This window comes from Stenella coeruleoalba (assembly GCF_951394435.1).
Source record: "Stenella coeruleoalba genome assembly, chromosome: 12".
NCBI classification, from domain to species: Eukaryota; Metazoa; Chordata; class Mammalia; order Artiodactyla; family Delphinidae; genus Stenella; species Stenella coeruleoalba.
In genome coordinates this window covers 63649077-63666712 of record NC_137158.1, presented here as the reverse complement: position 1 = coordinate 63666712, position 17636 = coordinate 63649077, and the positions used below count along the sequence as shown (strand labels likewise).

Here is a 17636-nt window from a genome sequence, read left to right as displayed (position 1 = left end):
TATATATGTCCATACCACTCTCTCACTTTGTCCCAGCTTACCCTTCCCCCTCCCCGTGTCCTCAAGTCCATTCCCTAGTAGGTCTGTGTCTTTATTCCCGTCTTGCCCCTAGGTTCTTCATGACCTTTTGTTTTTTTTTTTTAAGATTCCATATATATATGTGTTGGTGCTTGAATTCTTACATCTTAGAAATCCTATGCATCCAGTCTCTTTACTGGGTCGAGTCCTACTACTCAGAGAGGCTTGAAATGACTTATTTTCTTCTAAACAGTGTATTTCCTTTTCCAGATTGGGCCCACTGATCATCCAAACTCATTAAATTCATTGGTTTTAAGCAAAGTATTCTGGCTCCCATGTCACATTTTAAAATTCTCTAAAGACACAGTGAGGACTGGATCCTTTTTCCTCAGTTTCCCCTCTATGCTCTTAGACAAAAAGTCCTTTTAAAGACAAGCCTAAGGTAAAATTGTGATAGAAATGTTGAATTCAAAATTTATAATGCAATTCATCACTGGCTAAAAGAAAAAAATTCTGAGGATCTATATTTAATTTATCCAGAAATAATCTCTAAAACTTTAGTGTTTATATTTATTCTTCCTCTTCTCTCTGGAGACCTTCAGAATTTTTCAAAACTTGCTAAAGCGAGTCAATCTTTTGGACCCTCTGAAGGGCAGCGAAACTTCATTTCATGTGGTTTCTCAACGGCTCCATGAATGTTCTCAGTGAAGAGAGTCAAAGAACAGAGGTCTCTCTGCTTGACTGATTCTAAACGATGGCCTCTTTCAGATGCATTTGGTATGGGAACAAAATGAGCCATAATCTTCAGGGTTTTAAATGCCATTGTTAATACGTCAGGAAACCAAAAGGCCGAAGAATCTGGAAAAACAGTAAATAACGTTTAGATGATCTTGGTAAACAGTTGTTCTAATGTGTTTAATGCATATTCTGTTTGGGGCCCCAGCTGAGTTTGAATCCCTGAGATTGAACTGGTGTTTAACAACCATTTCTTAGCCAGGAAAGGCCTCCGCTACTCCCAGCCCACACCCATTTGAGCTTCACTGGCTCTTTTGAACAGAAGCCTTTCTCCGTTTTTACTTGGTTCAGTGAACAAGGTTACTGTTTAGAAACAGTGGCTGTAGAGTCGTATGTCTCCTCACCCTCTTGCCTTCCTCCTGAGTGTACCTCGAGCCGTGTGAGAGATGATACTTGGGGTGATTAAACGGCCTCCTCACTGATGGCTTGGTCTTTGCCCGGCTGAGGAACTCAAATCAGGAAGATAGAATATGTTGCAGCATATTCAAGAAAGAAGGATTTTAGGATGGAAGACACTAAGCTGGCCTGTAAGTTCTTGGGCTTAAAATGTGTTTTGAAACTCTCAATAAGGCAAGGCAGGAATCAGGCAATCTTTAAACCAGTTTTGACAAATTAACACTTAACGGGGTGAAAGTACAGAGTAGGAAATCTTCTAATAAGTCCTTCTGTTTTGGGGGGGAGGGACTTGGTTTTAATGTTCTAAGAAAAAGAAGTGGAATTTTAATTAAATGAAACAATCTTTGTTGTGATCTGTGGATGATGGATTGTCCGACAGCCACGTGATAGCTTCTATGAAAATTCAAGGCAAACCATATTATACTCCATTTTCCATGTTCCCACTTTTTTTCTTTTGGCAAAAAACAATGTGCAAACCCTGAAACAACTCCTAGGGTCTCCTTGAGTGCTGGATGTAGCAGTAGCAGGCTATACACACAATTGCGCCTCTGTCCAAAGAACATTTTAGCGCATAATTTATTGATGATTTCTTATTGCTCTTAATATTTGTATCTGAATCAGATCATGAAGATTTTGAGAAATGATTGCTTTTCTGTTTTCGAGGGGTGTATTTGAGGAGTGCTAGGGTTTTTTGCTGATTTAAAAAAAGGTCATACCTCGCTTGCTTACCTCTTTGGTTTTTATTTAGGTTTTTTTTTCTTTATCAGAAACATTGCATGCATTTTCCTCTCATATCTTTCCTTACCAGAATGCTTTTATTTGCATGGCATGTAAATAACTAACTCACATATACACTTTACAGAAAAAACTATAGTCATCGGAATCTTATGCCCTACATTTTGGAGAGGTATTTTTATCACTGTATTTTCTTCTCTAGAATTTTCTTTATATACTAGATGTTTTATCAGGTTTAATTTTTAAGAGTAATAGAATGCTTTATTCACTAAATTATTTGCCCTTTTAAAATATTATCTATCTTCATTTTCATAAATAATATTTGTAAACTTTATAATAAAAATACATCTAGGAAAGAAATGTGAGTGATACGTAGTTTCAGTGACCATTAAGGAGATGGATTATGGTATAAATAAGTGGTTTGCCTTTGGTGTTTTATGATGATAAAATATGGAGTTAAAGTGGCATATTAGGAATATCTTTGGAGTTGGATCCAAGTCTGCCTTTTAGCTCTGACACTGGTTTGTGACCTCAAACAAGTTATTTATACTTTATAAGTATGTCAGTATCATCATTGTACAATGGGAATAAATCTCTAATTTTCAGGGCTGTATATGCACTAAAGAAGAGGCAAAATGCCTCCCCTAATGCTTGGTTTCCCAGAAAAAAAATTGGTGTTACTATTATATGTATTTGTTCAGTTAACTCACTTTTATCAGTAAATTCATTTTGCACTTAATGAGTCAAAATAGACATATCTTTCTGGGTAGAAAGCATATTTACATATAGTATTCAAATATTAGGATAAGACAGTTGATGCATAATAAGCATTGGGTTTCATAGTGAATTATTTAAATGTGATAAATAAGATTGCTTGAATCAGGGAATTCCCTGGCGGTCCAGTGGTTAGGACCCCGCTTGTTCACTACTGAGGTGAGGATTCAATTCCTGGTTAGGGAACTAAAATCCCGTAAGCCACGCAACACAGCCAAATTTAAAAAAATTTTTTTTGCTTGAATCAAATGAAATACAGGTTGCTTAGTAAGAAAATTGGATAAATATCCAATAAATAAAATTTATATTGAGGGGGAAATTTTTTTGATCCAGAAAATTGGTCAAAAAATCTTAGATAAGTGGCTTAAAAATACTAAATTATTCTTAGATGCTGGATTTTGGTCTTTTCCAATTTGCATCTTTTAATCTGATATTGAGTAGAGCTTAGAAAAGTAGAAAACATCGTAGCTTCATGTTTCCAGAAACTAAAATTTCAGTGTAAAAACCTTAAACTCCATTTGGGGTGGAGATGAAGGGAACTGTGCTCTGTACACTTCCCAGGGCATAACGAAGGTCCATCCCGCTGTGGGAGCAGAAACTATTTCCACTGTCAGGCTGCTCTGGAATAACTATAATAAAGTGTAAGAGTGACACCCCACTCCCACCCCAACAAAAACTGCTTTCTGTTGTTATTGGCCTGTTCTCACCTTTGTACTTAGCACCAGCTGATGCTATAATGTTTATTGTGCTCTCCCACACTAGAATGTTTGCTCCATGGGGCCAGGGAGTTTTGGCCCTTTTGTTCACTACTGTATCCCGAGCACCGGTAACAGTGCCTGGCAACCAGTAGGCGCCTAATCAATTTATCACATTAATGGATCAATCCCCAGTCTTCAATAGGGCAACAAAGTAGAGAAGGCCACGCCTACTCTCATTATAAAACACACAAAATAACGAAAACAAAAAGACAGTTTTAAATAAAATGGACTGTCACTACACTAGAACATGCTGATTTATTCTGTGGTTGACACAGCGCTAGTGCTTTGTTCCAACTTTTGGAAGAAAAGAAAGTTAGCAAGAAATGTTCCTATCTTCTGTTACAGATGGTTAACCACGTGTCAAGAACAGAAAACCAAAAAGTTTACTTCCTTCATGAAAAATAGGTAAATGAAGGACTCTAGAAAAATAATTCTGTGATAAAATACCAAGTCACAGGCCAAATAAGCTCGCTCCACCCCTGAGCCTGGGCGAGGTCAGCCCTCTGCTCGGGAGGACTAGTCCCTCCCACACACTCAGGAAGGTTCACGCTGTCCGGCAAACCCAAACTCCTTTACCAGGAATTCTACGTAGGTGTAGTTTTCAGAAGCCAAAACGCTTGTTAAACAAGGCTTTCACAAAACACTAGCCATTCTCAAAGTAACACTGAATCTATACCTCTATCGAGAAGACAAATTGCTGCACTTTAGAGTCAAAAGACCAGGTTTTCAAACTCAGCTCGAAGGCTGTCTGTATGACCACAGGCAAAATCCCATTTGCCCTCTCTGAGCCTCAGTCCCCTCCCCTATAAAACGGCAACAGTGACACCTGCCATAATCAAGTTAAGATGGTCAAGTGAGATTATACACAAGAAAGTGATTTATAATCCATTAAGCAAATTACACAGTGTTACTTGAATACATATTAAAACACGGCGCAAGTTCTTTCCTTAAATGAGAATTTAAATGCTTTATGACTTTATATAAATTCTACTATTTGTCAAAATATCACTAATTGGGGGGGCAAACCCCACTAAAACAGTAAAAAAAAAGACCAAGGTACAATTTTTAATGACATATTTGAAAAAAAGAAATCTGGAAAGCACTGTAGCACAGTGGCTAAGATACTAGCTTTTAAAGTCAAATTGATGTGGATTTTGTTCATGATTTAGCCGTTTACGTTAGACAGATTTCTTTAACAGCCTGATCTCTGTACAGTGGGGAGAGTATTACCTAAATGCAGGCTTACTGTGAGGAATAAATTGAATGAGACAAAATGCTTAAAGCATCTAGTACAGTTTAGAACATAATAGATATTCAGTAAATGGCAGTTGTGTTTGTGGTTATTTCAATTCTTTATAAATATCATTGGGTATATGATTTTCCTTTTAAATGATATGGTACCAAACTTTTAAAATATATTAGCCACTATTACTCCGTATAAAAATCTGCTAGAAATTTCCCCAGGGAAAATGATTCTCCGATTTTTTCAGAGCTCTTACTTTTCTGAGCCTGATGATTATTTCAATTAGGTGGTCTTTGAAGCAAGCATCAATACAACTAAAGCTTTCCAATACCATTTACTCACCTAACCCTCCGGAGATCTCAAAGTACATTAGGTTGAATAGAGTTTAACTTCCTGTCCATAACAGAACACACAGATATTCATAAAGAAAGAGCAGGGGCAGGGACATATCGAAGACAGAAGTTTAAAATTCTCTTTCTAGGAAATGTGTGTTGCTAGTGAACAATAAGAAGAGCCTCAGGGTAGCAGCACATATTGTCCCACAGCCTAGAGATGTTTAAGTTCCAAGATTCATTACTCATAGTCTAAGATTTAAATCATATATTGAAAACCACCAATCCTTTCTCAGAGCAGTTCATTGAGACATTGAAGTACATGTCCTCTGAACTGACGTTTTAGTACTGAATTACAATCATCAGTTTATGGTGTTGACAGTATAATTTATTTTTCTTAGCAGAACCTCCAGGTGACATGAATAAATAAATTTCAGTTGAACCATAGACCAACTTTAAAACTTAGGTTAAAATTTTTATACATGAGAATCATTCTCCATTAAAAGGTACCTTTCTATAAGACCTCTTTGAAAAGATAATGCCATAATCCATTTCTGGATCATAGTATGGTTACATAAATGTATTCTTAATATCTTATCACAGACAGAATAAAATAACATTACCTGAATAGCAAGTAACATGTGATGAAGGACCGAGAAGGTAAAAGTTAATATTTAAGCTTTCCACTTACTTGATTTAATATTAACCGTACATAGGTCTCATGTTTTTCTGTAACACAGTTATAAAGTCCTGAGTCAAAGATTAACATTTTTATATAACATTTTATTAAGAATTCTTGCTTTGAATATTTGAATTTTGTATTTTACTTCTGATAATCAAAATAATTTTAGTATATGAGCACTTAAGTGTGATGTTTTATAATTCAGTGCTATCAACACTACCCAACAGTCACAATCAAGTTAAATAAGACAAGTGTGTCATTCAGGGATTTTAGTTGGATTCAAGATATACCATTTTAACAAAGGAAAGGGGGTTTGGGCTTCAAGAGGTGATAAATTGTGGGGAAGTGGCTAGAAAATAGAGCGAATGGAAGATAAGGGTTAATGTAGTAAGGTTTGTTTATGCAAACTCATCTCTGTCTCTGGGGATGAGTTGCTCCCCTCTGATAGTTGCTTTTTTTCTTTGATATAGGAGGTGGGGGGACACTGTCACAAGGGAAATTTATGTCCTGCTTTTAGGTGGATGGGAGGGGTGTGTGTGCAGAGAATTCTTTCTGCATCTGTTGATTCTCAATTGCCTTCAGCTGAAAATCATGCCAAAGTGGCATCTTTTGGAGTGGTGTATGCTGATGCCCTTCGTGGTACTCTAATGGACATCTTTAGATGTAAGACTTTTTCCAATATTTTAGATTATTTCCATAAGATAGAGTCTCAGAAGTAGAATTGGGGAGACAATAGTTTTAAACCTTTTAATGGCAGTAGATTCATATTACTCAATTCCTTTCTTAGAATTACGCCAATATACTGCACCTCTAAAGCTGCCACTTTCTGCTCCATGTATTTTCAGGGTTTTCAGTGCTACATTTGGAAGCACATGTCTAGTATTCCTTTTCAGGGTCCACACTAGATGAAAAATGAGGACCATCCGACCAAGGATCCAGAAAGGGATAGTTCTAACCATCGGGGAAGCTGGTTCCAATATTCATGGCTACGTGCTGTGTTTGTAAGGGGGTAGCATAAACTGAAGCAGATGCTTGTCTCCAGGTATCCCTTCTACCAGCTGAATTTAACATCTCAAATAATCACAAGGAGACCTTTTTGGATGAGGGGTAATTGAAGATATCTTTATTGCACATAGATCATTTGAATGTGGTTAAATCTTCATGAGTTATTCAGCTCTAAATCCAAATTAGCATTTGATTGCCAATGGGACTGAAACCAAGCAGGACCCTATGGGGGCCTTTCTGGGGACAGATACCCTCACCCCTGTGTCCCCCACCTCTTATTTGTAGAAAAGCTTTAGCCTCCTAGGCCTTCCCTCCCTGAGTTCCAAAGAGCAAATTTAATTAGAAAAGTGAAAAAAATGAAGAAACAAAGGAAAGCAATCAAGTTAAGACAAAATGGTAATAGTTTAGCCATAAAATAAAATCAAGGACCTTTAGTTCCCCCTCAAGGGCTATAGGTAATAACCTGAACCATATCCTTGAGGTTTTGGTTTTGTTTTTTCGGTTTTTTTTTAGCAGTTACTAAGATCCCTACCAAGTAGAGGAAGTCAACTATGTGCTGACCACCAGCACACAGACCCCAGACTGGTTGGAACTAGAAAACTAGTCATTGAAATTCTCAAAATATCACCCTGTTACCTCACCATCAAGCAATTTGCGAATTGTGCATGAGCTGATTAGTCACTCCACAACCCTCTTCCTCACACTGTCTTTAAAAACCCTTCCCTGAAAGCCATTGGGGAGTTTGGGTCTTTTGAGCACAAGCTGCCCATTCTCCTTGCATGGCACCCTACAATAAATGCTGTACTTTCCTTTACCACAGTGTCAACAGATTGGCTGTGCTGTCCATTGGGTGAGTGCACCCAAGTTCACTGGACTTTTCAGAAGGCATAATATGACACATGCAAATCAAGGAATTTTAGAGCTGTCACCATCAGCTAATTACCATTGGGTAGAATCTTAAGCAGTGCATTTGAAAACTGAAGCAGCTTCTATTTATTATAAATTAATGACATAGGATGTTTATTAATTATTAAACTTTGTGAAATATGCTGAACATTGTACATAGGGTTTACAGCCAATAGCTGTCATCAGAATGTTTTGAAATTATACCCATGAGAAAAACAGAAAGGTTTTTACTTCCATGCATTTGCAGTTGCTTGCTAGTTTTGTATAACCATCGAAACACAGGATGTTGATTTATGCTGTTTAGCCTTTCCTCTTCCAAGAAAATTTAGCCACTTTGAAAAAAAAGTCATATACCTCAAAAAGCCCCTGTTAAAAAAATAAGAACTCAATACTTAACATACTGATTTTATACTGAAGTATTAAGTTCTTGATTTTTAGTCAGATAAGTAAAAGTATTCCATGGTGGGAATTACATTCTATTTTAAAAAATCTGCATTTATGAAGTGGTAGGGGTGAAAGTGTTGTTTTAAAACTAATTAAATGAAGAAATCTCCTTGGAAATAAGTTTTGGATTCTAAGTTGTTTTAGTTACAGTATTTTTCTACTTAGAGTTGTATCCTGAATTATGTTAGCTGGAAGGACAAAAGGTTTAAAAGAAGCCACATGGAATTTTAAACAGTAGCATTTATTCAGCTTCCTGTGTATTGTTCCTCCCTAGAATTGTGTTCTTCCCTTTCAGAGCTGTTATCTCGGTTCACAGTGTAACATTCATTAGTGTGATCATTTTTCTAATGCCTACCTCCCTGTAGCCTCTAAGTTCCATGTGGGCAGGGCTGTGCCTGCCTCTGCCCACCATTATATCCCTGGTACCTAACACATTGGATGTAGGCGCTCCAATGTAAGCCGTGGATGGACGGAGTAATGGGGAAGGATTCTTTTAGTCATTCTAAAAGACATATAACATTAAAGTGTGTTTTCTTTTTCTTGGCATCTGCTTGAAAGGATTGCTTGGTTACTTCTTCCTGCGTCTTCATCTGTCAGGCATTGATGTAACGCCATTTTGTAGAATAGGAATGCTTTGTGATAAATTCATTGTCCTTTAACAATTGTGGCCTTTTTAAAACTCTGGACTCTTATCATACAAAGTTTTAAATAATAGTGTTGCCAAAAGGACCTTATTGCAGTTTAAGCTTATTTATAAAGATTTTTTCCAGCATAGACCCCAGAGCATTATTATAGAACCCAGAACCTGCTTATTTCCTCAGAAGTCAAAACAGCTTATTTCTCTTTTTTAATAAACTTATTTATTCATTTATTTCTGGCTGCATTGGGTCTCCGTTGCTGCGCGTGGGCTTTCTCTAGTTGCGGTGAGCGGGGGATACGCCTCATTGCGGTGCACAGGCTTCTCATTGCGGTGGCTTCTCTTGTTGTGGAGCACAGGCTCTAGGCACGTGGGCTTCAGTAGTTGTGGCACAAGAGCTCATTAGTTGTGGCTCACAGGCTCTAGAGCACAGGCTCAGTAGTTGTGGTGCACGGGCTTAGTTGCTCCGCATGATGTGGGATCTTCCTGGACCAGGGCTCAAACCCGTGTCCCCTGCATTGACAGGCGGATTCTTAAGCACTGAGCCACCAGGGAAGCCCCAGCTTCTTATCTCTAATTCCTTGAACTCCTTGTCTTAAAAAAGAAAAGAAAAAAATGTATTTTAGCACAGTACCATATGAAGGTTATTGCTTAAAATTTTAGGTGATGACTTTCAGGATAAATTAATATTGAAAGAGCAATATTGTTTCAATTTTTGTAAAGCACCGAGTACTTAAGTATTTTTTTTCAAAATGATACGTATTCAGCCAATATTTGAGGCTTTAAATTTTGCCTTAATTATTACAGTTTAAAGATTATTATAAAGTATAAATCTTAGTTGAAATATTGATAATATTAAAACACATCTCTGGAAAAAGAAATCTTTAGTTTCAGTTTTTTTTTTAAATTTATGTTTGGGGTGTATATGTGTGAGAGGTGGGTGTTTTAGTTTAAAATACTCTGATTTTGATATAAATATATCAGGGTTTTTGTTTTTTTAGCCTTAGCTGTTATTCAGTATAGAAAGGAGTATTAAAATATTCAAAACATTAAATCGATGCTAAAGTTGGGAAGTAACCATAAAAGCATGTTTTATAGAGGACAGTGTGGTTCGTTGCACAGTTCTCTGTTAGTCCTATTTAATACAGGAGTAGATTTTAGAATATATATAAGAATTCGTCTACCGTATATGCCCACAATATAGCTTCTTGAACCTGAACTTGTGCTAGCTATTGAATAACAGTGAGTACGAGATCTTGTACTCCTTGGCAAATTTCTGGATTACATTTTATGGTGTCAGTTAATAGTGGAATCACAGGATTTAACTAGCAGTTGACCTTGGAGTAGAGTTATCTGATCACATGAAAACTGAGAGACCTAACAAAGATGTAGGCTTGAACAATTAGTCAGCACATCTCACCTCTAGAAAGTACCAGTGGGCAGGGCCAAACTTCTTCAAGAATAATTTAAAACTGGGTCATTCTTTAAAGGCCCAAAATTGAAGCTCCAAGTAGCATGATTAATAGAATTTTAGTCTGGGAAATTTTTCAGAAATATTAAAATACCCATGGAATGCCAAATGCCTAAGCTTTAACCCTTGAGCTTTATTGGGTTTTTCTCTGACAACAATTAGATAGTAGGGCCAATGTTGAAGTCTATCATTAGCTCATGTGGTAGGGCACATGTTTGTATAAAAGGGAATATTTGCCTTTCTGTTCTCTGATGGGCTTATTTATAGCTTATCCAAAAATAGTGTCAAAATTTTAAGGCACATATATATTAAAGAAATCATCACTACTATTCTATATCACTGAAAACTAAGTGATGCTTAAAGAGATGGTTCCTATTGACATTGACTCTGCCATACAAGTCTAAATAAGTATCAGTCAGTAGCCCGTGTTGAGTTTATATAATGTAGCTTGTGACAAATGCCTGTCCATGGAGTCAGAGAATAAATATGCGTCCAAAAAATGGTTCAAACGTTATTATATCTTTTCTGGAAGTTTTCACCACAAAGCAATAAAGAATATAAAGTAATATAAAGTACAGTGGTTCTCAAATTTGGTGTATACATCCAGTTCAACCATGATGTTTGTTAAAAGTGAAGATTCTCCAGGCCCTACCCCTACAGATTCAAGTTCTGTAGGTCTGAGATGGGGCATAAAAATCGGTATTTAACAAACACCGCACTGTTTCTGATGAAAGAGGTTCATGGGCCATACTCTAAGAAACATTGGTCAGCCTTCAAACACTTTTGCTTGCGTGAATCCTAGAAGAAATTTGAAAAATCATGTGCTACTTTATAGACATAGAAATTGAAATCCAAAATTATTTTATTTAAAACTAGTTTAAATCGTTTCAAAGGCTCTAATTTTAGAAAATTCCATGGTGTATACATGCTTTAAATACACCTTTATCAAAACTTTGAAGCTACAGACTTAAATCATTTATTTTATCCAAAAAATCGTGGTTGATTGAACCCTCAGCCATATCATACTTGTTACTGTCTGACAGAAAAGGTCTGACTTCATTTTTTTAATGCAAATAAGTATATCAATTTGTGCCCCATGACAAATGACACATTAATATAGGCGGACAGGCAAAGCAAACCTTTTTACTTGTGTAGGGGTAGAAAAATTTTTCCTCTACCCACTTAGTTTAATTTGCAGGCCTTAGTTAAAGTACCTATCAACAGACAGATTAACAGGAGAAAAGGCATTGGTTTTTTAATATTTTTTCCCCTCAATGAAAAAATCTTGTTAATTCAGTGTCTTCTGTAGGAAAACGTTAATAACTGCAGAGAAATGCTCTAATTTCTAGGCGCAAATATGTTTCTTAATATTTTTACATGCCTGAGGGCTTCACAGAAAATATATAAAAACCCAAAGAGGTGTTTAAACCCAGGGACTTATATATCATTTTAACAAAAGGTGATAAATTGTGGAGAAGTGACTAGACAAGGGAAAGGGGTTTGGGGTTTCTAGAGGCTGTAAATTGTGGGGAGGTAAATATATGGGAGAAACTAATGGCAGATAAGGGTTATTTAGTAAGATTTGCTATGTAGACTCAAGTTGTTTCTGGTGATAAAAGTCATTCTCCTAATTCTGGTATGGGAAAGGAGAGTGCCTTTAAAACGGAAACTGGTCACCTTCACAAGGGAATGCTTTTAGACCTAAAGGGGGAGGACAGAGAGCTTCCTGTGTCCACAGTTTTTCATTTGCCTTCAGCTCAAAGTAATCCATATGCCAGAGTGGCATATTTGGGGGTGGCATCTCCTGACCCCCTTCACTTGTATAAATCAAGGCCTTGCTCCCGTAGTATTTCTTGCCTTGTTCACAAGTGGCCCCTCTTCAGGAGCAGTGCATCTTCTCCTTGTTCCTTTGGTTACACTTCAGAGTTTTTACACCACAGACCTTGAGCCACATACATTCAAGAGGCATAAATGGTGTGCCTTTCTTATGATAGTGGGAGAAGGGGAATGTGAAAAGCAAGGTGAGAAGGTTTTAGGAAAGAATCTGGGAACTGGTTCCCTTAAAACCCTCCATGTACACGTATTCCCTTTAACAAGGGTTCTTTAACCTGGAGTGTGTGAATTTGAATGAAGAAAATAATTGCATCTTTATTTCCAATAACCTTTTCTGGAAATTGAACATTTCCTTTTTTTTTTTTTTTAACTAATTTCTGTTGGAGTACAGTTGCTTTACAATGTTGTGTTAGTTTCTACTCTACAGCAAGGTAAATCAGCTATACGTATACATATATCCCCTCTTTTTCGGATTTAGCCGAACATTTCCTTTCATTATGAATATGAGCAAAAAACCTACAGCAGTATTAGCATTAACAGAAGTCAGATATTTTCTACACATTACAGTTGTTTCAGATGCCTCAAAAGGCAGTTCAAACACATAACTGCTTGAAATCATGGCAGTTAGGAGACATGCCTCTAGACCGTGTTATTTAATGGGTTAATAAGGAAGCACATATATAGCTATAGTACAAACCTTTTAACATCTTGATAAGCTTTTAAATATAATTTATTTTTAAAATTTATTTATTTATTTACTTATTTATTTATTTTTGGCTGCATTGGGTCTTTGTTGCTGCGTGCGGGCTTTCTCTAGTTGCAGCGAGCAGGGGCTACTCTTCATTGCAGTGTGCGGGCGGCTCATTGCGGTGGCTTCTCTTGTTGTGGAGCACGGGCTCTAGGCACGCGGGCTCAGTAGTTGTGGTTCGTGGGCTCAGTAGTTGTGGCACAAGGGTTTAGTTGCTCTGCGGCATGTGGGATCTTCCCGGACCAAGGCTCGAACCCGTGTCCCCTGCATTGACAGGCAGATTCTTAACCACTGCACCACCAGGGAAGTCCCTAAATATAATTTAAATATGTATTTTTTGTAATGCTATGTATTTTCATTTATTCATTTAAAGATATTATCCTGAGAAGGGATCTAGCCTGACCTTTGCCAAAGGAATCCAAAGCGGAAAAAAGGTTAAAATCCTTTTGTGGAAAGCCTTCAGTTACCCTTAGGAGCATGCATACCCCAGATTGAAGCCTGCTGAGCCGGGGAAGACCAAAGCCCACCAACTTGTCTTAAAGTATTAGTCCAGGAACCCCAGACTTGCTTTTTTTTTGGCCAAGGAATGAAAAATGTGAAAAATCACTTAAGCCTGTGGGAGACGAATCCTAGTCTAAATTCCCTAATCCACTGGTTCTAGATCAGGCATGTACATCAAACTCCTCAAGGGAGCTATTTAAAATTGTACAGCTAAGACTTAATGCCTCAGGATTGCAGTTCAGTAGGTCTGGGTGAGACATGGACATCTCTGTGTTAAAGGCCCATAGGTGGTTTTCCTACAAACCCTCAAATGAGAAGTGTTTTGAAAGCTTGTTCTATAAGAACTATTTTAAGTATCATGTTTTTAAAGATTAATTGAAAAAATTCATGTCAAGAAATGGGGAAGATTCACTTTGTAGTTTGGAACTCGTAACCACCTAAGGCACCTTTTGCTGTGGCAGGAGGTGAGCGGGTGCTTGACCATCCGTCCCTGGGGGCCATGAAACTTACTGAAGTTACATGGACAGCTTTTCAGGGTCAGGGGCCAATGGCTTTCCTGAGATTTGCAAGGGTGTTCATGACCTAAATAAGGGCGTGGGAGAGGCAGAAAATAGCTTCCCATATACTGAGACAGTAAAATATAATCATGAAGTGAGCAAAAGACAGAATTATTAGATCTACTAAGGAGACTGTTATGAGAATACCATTTATTCCATGAGGAAAGCATTGAACTTTAATGATTTAATTTTATCATTATTTTTATATTAATTCCTGGAATAAAAACGTTTATTTTGTTTTTGCAGTACACGGCACAACATCATAGGGTGGCAAATAAGTGGTTTTGATGCTCTACATTAGGGAAAAAATGAATATAAAATTTATCGAGTACTTATTGAGGGTAAAAATCCGAAAGCAAAATGATCATTAAAGTAAAACAACTTTTTTTTTTTTTTTTTTTTTTTTGCGGTACGCGGGCCTCTCACTGTTGTGGCCTCTCCTATTGCGGAGCACAGGCTCCAGACGCGCAGGCTCAGTGGCCACGGGCCCAGCCGCTCCACGGCATGTGGGATCTTCCCGGACCGGGGCATGAACCCGTGTCCCCGGCATCGGCAGGCAGACTCTCAACCACTGTTCCACCAGGGAAGCCCCTTACCTCGTTATGTTTTAATTATCTATTTCTATCTGTCTTGAGAGACGTTAACTTCGCTACCATTATCCTTGTGTTATTATGCTTGGAATGATGCCTGCTCATTAAATATTTTGCTGAGTAGTTACATCTGTAAGCACCCAACTCATGCCTCTCACCCATTATTTGTTGTAGTCGCCTGTGATTCTGTGCCACCAGGTCAGTGCGTGGATCTTGCTTTGGCATTCAAACTTCTGCTCTAGCCAACCAAGTGAACCTGCCCGGCCCGACCAGCAGCCCATTGCAGTAAACTGAGTCCAAATTGAATCTAGCAATATTTAGACTGGCCATCAGTCCAAGATTACCCTTCATAGCTGGAGCGAGACCAGGCATGAAGCTGACGACTAAGCCAGCCACTCCCTATTTGTCTTCATTAGCTTCAGGCTCTCAAACTTCTCATCACTATCTTAGCAAGATTTCCTTTCTTCCTGGCCTATATTGTCTTTAAAAAAAGCTACCTAGGGCTTCCCTGGTGGCGCAGTGGTTAAGAATCAAGCCTGCCAATGCAGGGGACACCAGTTTGAGCCCTGGTCTGGCAAGATCCCACGTGCTGTGGAACAGCTAAGCCCGTGAGCCACAACTGCTGAGCCTGCACTCTAGAGCCTGTGAGCCACAACTACTGAGTCCGTGTGCCAGACCACTGAAGCCCATGCCTAGAGCCCGTGCTCCACAACAAGAGAAGCCACCACAATGAGAAGCCTGTGCACCGCAACGAAGAGTAGCTCCCACTCGCCGCAACTAGAGAAAGCCTGCATGCAGCAACAAAGACACAACACAGCCAAAAATTTTTTTAAATGAATAAAATAAAAAATAAATTTATTTTTTCTTTAAAGTTACTTAATGTCTACTCAATTATTGCGTTGGTCAAAAAGTTCATTTGGGTTTTCCCGTAACACGTTACAGAAAAACCCAAACGAACTTTTTGGCCAACCCCAATATTAATATCCTGAACTAGAAAATGGCAATTTCTTATGACAGCTCAATGAATTTAGTGGGAACCACATCCAAGGTTTCCTCCACATCCTCGGATTCAACCAGCCACGGACAGTGTAGTACTATAGTGTTTACTTTGGGGAAAAATAGACATATAAGTGGACCCGCACAGTTCAGACCCATGTTGTTCAAGGATCAACTGTATAGAGGGTTTGAGAGCAGCTGCATTTCATTTTGAAAAGTGAAAAGGAAAAAAAAAAAATGACAATGGACTTGTTACTTTTATTTCTGGAAAATAGCAGCTGCACGGCCCTGAGGCTCCTGAATGCATCCCGAAGATCTTATGCGTCCTCCACGTGGGTTTAGGTATTAACTGATCAACAGTGCGGTTGAACATAAAATTAACTTCTCACTTGGATGAAATACAAATTAGTACAATTTAAGACTGAGCTATGTGTATCAGCTGTACTCTATAGCCTGAATTTGGGCAGAGAAAGGGGTTGAAACATTTATCTTGCAGCTACTGTCAGATTGCTATGAGAATTGTTTATTGTTCTCGCCATTTTATACCTTTTAATTAAGCTAGGGATGGGGAGAGCAAGAGCTAAGAAAGAGAAATATGATTTCATCCCGTGTGGATTTTCCTATCATTTCTCTGAAGGTCTTGCTTCTGTTTCTGTAGTCTTGGAGACCATTTTTTTTCTTTAAAACTAACTGTGGCTTTATTATGAATTCATTAGTACTATGAACTACCAGGAAATAGTAAAACTACTGTGACTTCATGTGTACTTGCCCATGCAGGGCTGAACTTTCACAAAGCAGGTATGCGAATTCTCCTTAGGGTCAAGATAGGTCATCAGAGGGATGAGGCCCTCTTATTGCTTTTTCTCATCATAAAAAAAATAAACAAGAAAAAGCCACTGGCTCTTCTCACGCCCCAGGACCAGGTCTCAGTTATTCTCCAGGTAGTCTAGCAGGTGAGTTTGTCTAACCCTTTTCTCAAAAATCAGCATGGTGACTGAAAACTACACAAATTCTGGAGGCAAACCACGGCAGATCCATACCCGATTCTGACCACTTACTCTTCTCTGCCTCTGTGTTTTCAGTGTAACATGGGGGTGCTCATTGCCTACCTTACGCAGTACCTATAGGAACTAGATGTGATGGATGTAAAGTCTCTAGCACAGTGCTTATTACATCAGATGCCGCTTGATAAATGGCTCTCACAGTTGTTGCTTTTGTTACTGTTACTAATGTATTTTTTTTCCCCTCTTCTGTGGTTGTGCTATCTTATTTAACTTTTTAGAGCTTGGTTTTTATAATGAACAGTCTGTGTTTCTCCCTTTTTACATTGAGTGTTTTCAGTGTTTTCTCATTTGTTAGCTTCGCCTCAGGCTACTTTTCTTTCCCTATTGAGTTAATCCGATACCAGATAAGAGACCAGAAGCCTGCTGGGGAGAGTGGAATGAGCAGAAGCAGCACATACTCAACTGGACGTTTCTAATTAGAATTTGAAGCATGGTTTTAAGTAATCTAAAAAGGTTTATAATAATCTAAAACCTAGATGTGAAGATTTATAATCAACATTTTGGACATTGCATACTATTAGGATAGTTTTTCTAGCTTTTATACTCAGCTTAAGCTTTTTCTTAAAGTCAAGTTTTATAAAAGGGCTAAGATTTTTTTTTCCTAGTGAAAGGAGAATCAACAAACTTTTAAAGCTGGTTTAAAATAATCTCCAGATCAATGAAAATGAAAATGTGTTGCCATTTGTGTGTTCATTTTAGGCTCCTATGAAATGACTAAATTCTGTCTCTGTCCCTAAAACTTTAGATGAAACTGTCATTCTTAAATGCAAATTTAGCTAAATGACCTCAGATTGATGTAAGTCAGACCAGTGTCAGTATTTGTGTAACCCCAGCAAAGGCAGCAGCTATATCAATTGCTCTAAGTAGCAGTGAGTTTTAGGGAACTGCTCACAGAGATGGTGCTGGCTTTCCTCCAGGGTGGAGTGATGTGTCCGCAAACAGAAGTCTTAGGAGCAAAGCTATTTGGCTTCTGGGCATCTCTGTGGAGTGAGCCAAGGGCTCTGAGGATGGAGGTAGGGAAGTCCACCCTCTGTCAACACTGGGAGAGTGCTGAGATGCTCTCTCTGGTACAGGCTTCTCATGGGTGGGTGCCAGACCTTATCCAGTTCAATTACCAAGGAGTCCGAGGGGGACTATTGGGCTCTCATCAT

At 38.2% G+C, this 17636-nt stretch overlaps 1 protein-coding gene across 6 annotated transcripts in view; it reads left to right on the top strand.

Moving 5' to 3' along the window:
• Positions 1–17636, top strand: part of MAP7 (microtubule associated protein 7) — a 167144-nt gene that overhangs the window by 68401 nt on the left and 81107 nt on the right. Inside the window, exon 1 of one of the 6 annotated variants that reach the window (XM_079939824.1) lies at positions 756–1340. The exons of the other annotated variants lie outside the window; for them this stretch is intronic. Coding sequence (XP_079795950.1) covers positions 1319–1340 — 22 coding nt within the window. The 5' untranslated portion in view covers positions 756–1318. Of the gene's footprint in view, positions 1–755; positions 1341–17636 lie in introns of those variants that run through there. 6 annotated transcript variants of the gene reach the window in all.